The 6,602-nt window shown below is 57.9% G+C and overlaps 1 protein-coding gene across 1 annotated transcript in view; it reads right to left on the reverse strand.

Annotated features, from left to right (window-relative positions):
* WNT5B (Wnt family member 5B) overlaps window positions 1–5,540 on the reverse strand; it is a 76,431-nt gene extending 70,891 nt beyond the window's left edge. The window contains exon 1 of the mRNA XM_040595525.1: window positions 5,219–5,540. Within this exon, the coding sequence (XP_040451459.1) occupies window positions 5,219–5,224 (6 nt within the window). The 5' untranslated portion in view covers window positions 5,225–5,540. The remainder of the gene's footprint in view (window positions 1–5,218) is intronic.
* Between the last annotated feature and the right edge of the window lie 1,062 nt (window positions 5,541–6,602).

A 6,602-nucleotide genomic window follows, 5' to 3' on the forward strand; every position in this document is an offset into this window, starting at 1 on the left:
ACAACAAGCAGGCATGCCTGGAAAAACAGAGATCAGTTAGGGGGGTCTCTTGCAGGGTTATGCAGGACACGAATGGTTTGATCCTGACAGTTTTATTTAGATGGAGAAGGCTGCCAGGTTGGGCCATATTTACTGTCCCGAATGCTGAAATTCTAAAGAAAGCAAATTCTGTCCAGCCCGATAGGAACAGTAGCACTCCCTCTCCCCTGCTTCTCCCTCTCTCCAGCTCCTCTGAAGCTGAGGGGCACATCACTGTTGCCAAACAAACCGGGACAAAAACCAGCTCGGAGAAGCACAGCTCTGAACAAAGTGAAATGAGGAAGACTCCTCCACAGGGAAGCACCTACCGACCCCACCGCTGGGGTCCTGCTGGGGGCAAAAAGAGGCATCATCCCTTTAGAGATGGCCAGGGAGCTCCTCAGCATGCCCGGTCTCCCTCTGGGAGCAACCACAGCCAGAAGGAAAACAGCTGTGGTCTGTAGCGGGACAAGGGGAGATTTCCTGTAGCCCACTGCAGAGTAAATACTCATGGCAATCTGGGGTGAGAGAACAAGGGACCCTCCAGTCCCGAGGGCTGCACAACCAGATTTAAAAATAAAACCTACAAGCGGGGAGAACTGGCTTGCCTGGGACCTCGAAAGAGCCAGCGTCCACCCGAGAGGGAGCGAGCGGCAAACCACCAGGCCGCGGCAGCCAGGAAACACTGCAGCAGGAGCCAGACCCACAGCTCAGCCACAAGAGAACAGGTCGGCTTAGGATGGATGAAGCCGGCTGGGGAGTTAAATTTAGACAGGTAAACATACCGAGGGGAAGAGACGGGGTTCACACAGCCCTCACCATCTGCCACTGCCAGGCCCTGGGGAGGACCCTCCAAAAAAACCGCTTGGGGGGCTGTTGCCGTGAGCTGGGGCACCCCAGCATAGGGCCATCGGGGGCAAGCAGGTGGGGGAGCGCCTGAGGCCATGGGTGTTTTTCCCCATCATTTGCTCCAAGCACCTCTCTGCCAGGCACCATCCCTGGGAAGGGGGAAAGTGTGCAGGACACTGCAGCCTGAGGAGAACCACAGTCCCTGGTAGGCACAGTGCAATGGGGTCTGTGCAAAGGAAAAGTACCAGGGAAAACCCAACCAGAAACATGGGGGCCACAGCACTGGTGTAGCCATTTGTTGGCAGAGCCCTGCTGAGCCCCCTTTCTGAGGGAAAAAGGGGTAAAAGAAGAGGCTTGGCAATCACTCGTGACACTTGATGCAAGAACAAGGAGATAAAGTCTTGCAAACTCAGCCAAACTCTAGCCTGAGTTGTCTAGACCCCAAGAACTGGAGGGAACACACATCACTCCTTTCCCCATGCTACCTGCAGCCCTGCTGCAAGCCATCAAACCCCACTGCCCATTTGCAGCTCGCAAGGGCAAATGAAGGATCCACAAATAGGAACAGCCTGCCATCTGCAACGGGCTCCACTTGCAAAGCTCTTTCATGGAGAGAGGCCGTGCAATTACAAGGCACACGAGAGCATCCCTACTTTGTGCAAACAGCTGTGCTGAAAAGCAACAATCTGCTTTCAGTGACCCCATTGCTCTACCTCATACAGAGCAGGGGAAGGCTTGCGTAAGCTTTATCAAGGCCTAAGCCAACGCTTGGAAGGGGGTGGTGGATCACAGGGTCTGGTCTCATCTGTAATTCTGTCCATACGGGCTCAGCCAGTTATCCCTGCAGTGAGCCCAAGAACTTGCACTCCAGTAAAGTGTCTTTTCCAAAAAGACATTCAGTCTTTATTTGAAGATTCTAAGAGCAGGGGAAGCTAATGTTTTCTTTGGTTGTTTGTTCCAATGGTTAATCACCCTGCTGTTAAAAATGTTGCCTGTTTCGAACGTGAATACATACCGCTTAAACGCCCAGCCACACATTCAAGTTCTCTTGAATTAGAAAGCTCTCCAAGCACCAGTTATCCTCAGTGCCGCAGAAAGCATTCAGGTATCACACCACGCTACCTCTTGATTTTCTTTCTGAAATGCTACCTATGTCCACATTCCTCAAGTCTCCCACTAGAAAAGGGCTTTTTCCAGTCTGGGAGAAATTCCCATGACTCTGCTCTGCACTGCCTTCAATTTTAATGAAGTCTGTATGCCTTCTTCCAGCGAGCAAAGGTCCTTTTCTGTGCAAAATCATGGACTGCTCTGTCTTACATGACAACATGCCTTGGCTATCTGCATCCTGATTTAAAAAGTACTGTGTTTACAAGTCTCTCTGAAACGCTTATTGTGTGTGTGTCCAATTAATTTGGAAATGATGAAATGGTTTTCACTCGAACTTTGATCAGCCATTAGAGAAAAGATCTTACGGATAGAAACAATTTATATTCATTCAAATAAGCAATCATGCAGTTTTCAGAAAATAACTGCTTTCCCTGTGCGCCTTGAAATCCAAACCCAACAACTTCAGGACAAAAGACTCAAGATCCAAAGCAGTTCAGAAACAGAGGCGCCTACTGGGCTAGAGAAAGGAACAAAGAGCAATAAAGGTGACTGCACTGATATATTCATGTTTTTAAATTTCACAGTATTTGATCTCTTCCTAAAGTCCAAGCTCCTGGAGACTTCACTATACAAGAATGTGAATTTTTCTTGAAGAAGGTGTGTTTCTGGTCTTTGCAGAATAAGTCTGGAAAACACATACTTTACTACCTGAAAAAAACATAGGACCCCCCCAACTTTTTAGACCCAATTCATTCAAAACTTCCATGGTTTTCAACTGAGGTAATGAATTCAGGCACATTGGGAGGGAAGGGGTTGAGAGAAAAGATTTCTCAGGGCTTGGAGCCTGCAGCCACAGTTTCAGCTTCAGCTTTCCCTAAACAAAGGTTAGTCACATATGGAAGGACATTGTCACTGTATGTGCACGAGACAGGGGAAAGGACGCACGGGCTGCTTACAGCTACTGAGAAGAGAGGTTTGCTAATACTAAAGGCACAGAAGGAGCTAGGGAGGGGGTCCTTTCCAAAAGGGAGGACACTCCCAGGCACAGAAATGCACGACGGAGCCTGCGAGCAGAGGAAACCCACGGCTGGAATGGGGCCAGCTCGCCTCCCCAGCTCTGCCTCCTACCCTGCACTGGCAGTTCAACCTTATGCTTTTCTCTTCACATACTTGGCTAATTTCTTTAAAGGAGGAGGAAAAAAAACCTGAGTACTTGGGCTAGCTTCACTGCCACATGTGGCTACTTATCCCATACATTGGATGCTTGGGGTAAAAAAAATTCCACCCAAATTCCTGGAGTGCCCAACCTTCACCTTGGATAAACCCAGGTGTCCATGCATAGGACAGTGGTTTAAGAGGAGTCTGTCTCTCCTGCCAACTTTGAGAAAGCCCGCTTTATTCTCTTTTGGGACGAAGAGCATGTACCCCACTTGGTTCCGCATTTACAACAGCATCTGTGCGTGTGACAGAAGACAGGCATCCGCAGGTGAAACCCACCACCACCAGAAAAGCGGTTCCTTCAGCTCATGTGCCGATGCCCAGCAGCGAATGTGTCAAGGAAGGGCAAGAGCAGGTTTACACCTGAGTGTTGGTGCCCCCCTGCAGAGCTCCCACCTGCAGGGGAAGGCATGGGAGACATTACAGATACGCATGTACCAGGCAGGCTCTGAAGGGGCAGACGGACAAAGGTGAGTGCAAAGGAAGGTGATACCCCGTGTGCCCATTATACGTGTGTACCTGAGGCTGGGTGGACACAAAAGCTCACATAAAGGGTAACAGCAAAGAGCCCACAATATGTAGGCAGGCAAGGAGGCATTGGTGTAAAAGACCGTCCGTGTGTGCGGGTGATGTGTGGTAGAGCAGGTTATATTGACAACATGCAGGTGCACGAGGAGCATGATGCGCGTGCACATGGCTATAAAGAACATGAAACAAGAACAGAAATGCCGGTACGTGCGTGAGAAACAGCTCTGTCACAAAAAAAGAAACCAACTCCCAAGATGAACAGGTGAGTACATGGGTGCAGGCAGCAGAGCAAGGGTGATGCTGATCACGTGCTGGAGTGCAGGCAGGAAAGCATTAAGAGGCAGGTAAATCACCCAGATGTTCTTTTCCTCTGCCATGGGATGCTCATCCAGTGGCAGAGGAAAAGTACAAAAAACATGGGGCAATGAATTACGTCACATCATATGAAAATCTGTTTGGGGAAGTTATTTTACCCATACCACTACGGGAAGTATTGCACCATAATTCCCAGGAAAAAACAAGTTTCATAAAACAGCATGTTTGTTACGGACATAACAGGGATGTTTGTGCCCTGGTACTGTGAGACCATACACACCATTGCTATATGTTGGTGTTTCCACACACACAAGCACCTTCTCCCACACCGCATGCCGTGGCCTGTGACAGCACGTGCTGCCAAACTGCGGGCACATGGGTGACGAGGATGGCATGGGCCAGGGTTTGCATGCTCTCAGGAAAGCCGCTGTGCTCACGGTTAAGGAAAGGGCCCTCATCCGACAGTAACATCCCTCCGCTCAGAGTAACGTCCATCTCACCGCAGTAACATCTGTTTTGCCAAACTCTTGTCTGTCATGCCTGAGGAACATCTGTTTTACCAGTACAATGTCTGCCACCCCTGAGGATCGTCCCCTGCACCCCAGCAATGTCTCTCATGCCAGACTGCGGCGCCTCATGCCCCAGCAGCATCTCTCCCGCCAGAGCCGGTCTCTCCCACCGCGGTAACAGTACCAAGGCCACCCCGGGGCCACCGCGCGACAGACCCCTGCCCCGTGCTACGGTCCCCCCTCCGCTGCTGCGCGGTGTGGAGGGCTCACCCGGGCACTGCTGCCCGGCGGCGGCCCCCCGACGGCCCCTCTCCCCGGCCCGGGCCGCCCGCCGCGGGGGCTCCGCGCAGCCCGCACCGACCGGTCCCCGCAGTCCCTGCCCTGCCCGGCTCCGACCGGCGGCCGTAACGGGCCCGGGGGCGCCCCCGGGCTGCGCTGCCGGTGGTCGGCGGCGAAAGGCGGCCGCGTCTCCCGGGCTGGGAGAAAGCAGCGACCCCCCGGCACCGCCCGCGCCACCTCCCGCCCCCTCGGGGGCCGCCCGGGGAGGCGCCCGGCGTCGGGACGGGCCCCGGGCATCCGCGCCGGCCGGCACGGGGAAACACCTCCCGCCCCCCGGCCTCCTCCCCCCGCCGCCACCGCCCTCCCCGCCGCCGCGGGCCGGGGCCGCCTCCTACCTGCATCTCACGGGCGCCGCGTCCCCGGGCGGCGGCGGCGGCAGGTGAGCGGGCGCCCGCGGCGGGCACGGGGCTCCGCGCCCCCCCTCCGCGGCGTCGCGGCGGCCGGAGACCGCGAGGGGGACGCACCTGCCCCGGGGGCCGCGGCCCCGTCGCCGCGCCGGGCCGAGCCCCCCGCCGGCAGCGAGAGGGGAGTGGGGGGAGGCTGCCGGCGCTGCGCTCCCCGTCACCGCGGCGGCGCTGGGCTCCGCGAGCGGCAGCACCGAGAGCGACTCCCGGCCGAAGTTGGCGGCGGCGGCGAGTGCCGGGCCCGGGAGGTGCCGGCGGATCCCGGGGGCTCCGGCCGCCTCCGCCCCGCCTCCCCCCGCCCCGCGCCCGCCCCCCGCGCCCTGCGCCCGCCCCGCCGCGGGCGCCGCCGCCGCCGGCGGGATGGGGCTCGCTCGAGGGGGCGCGGCGGCCTCCCCCGCCGGGGCGGCCCCGGGATGGCGCGGGGGGGGGCTGGCCCCGGGGGCGAGGTACGGGCCCGCTGCCGTCGGGGGGTGGTGGTGTCCGTGCCGGCGGGTGGGGAGGGCGACGCGAGGGAAACGCCGCGGCCCTGTGCGGTGGAGGGGACCGGGCTGTCTCCCTCCCGCCCCCCTGCCGCCCGCCGGCACAGCCCCCGCAGGGACGCTCGGGCACTCGGGGGTCGCTCCCGGCGCACCTCCGCGGTGTCCCCTCCCCGGCTGCCGGGCCCCGCCGTCTGCGAGCGCCCAGCCCGCGCCGCCCGGTGCCGCGGGCAGCACCGTGCCGTGCGTTTCTCGTTGTGGATGCTCACGGGCACCCTGCTCATGCGGCCCTGGCCTGGGGGCCAACGTGCTGGAAGCCAAAGCCCCTCCGGCTGGTCAGTGGGGTTTGTGGCTCCCGCCAGGCGAGGGGCCTTGACCTGGTGCCCTGCTGCTTCACCCCAGCAGGGTTTCAGGCATCAGCCTCCCAGTGCGGGCGAGGGCGGGGGCCGCGGGGAAGGTGCGAACCAGCCAAAGCCCTTTCGGTTCGGGGACGCTGTTAAAAAAAGGCTGGCGAAGTTTGGCAGAGGAGGCAGCGGACAGCCTGCAGGAAGCCCTTGATGGGAGTGCCTCTCAGCAGGCACATCCATCCCCTGCCTGCAACACCGGGAATCGCACCGGGGGCTCTCCCCCACCTCTCTGCCCGTAAAACTTCACAGATTCACGGCCAGATCCTGTTCTCACTTTCTGTGGCAGAGGTAGGGAGCAGCTGCAGAGGCATTAGCAGGATCACTGCAAATTTATGTCGGTGTAGCTGAGAGTGGTTCCCAGCCCTCGGGGTCGCTGGGCATCTTGGCGCACAGGGGCAGGATTTACGTGCCTGGCCTCTGAGCAACCAGCCA

This window comes from Falco naumanni, chromosome 5 (assembly GCF_017639655.2).
Source record: "Falco naumanni isolate bFalNau1 chromosome 5, bFalNau1.pat, whole genome shotgun sequence".
Lineage (NCBI taxonomy): Eukaryota > Metazoa > Chordata > Aves > Falconiformes > Falconidae > Falco > Falco naumanni.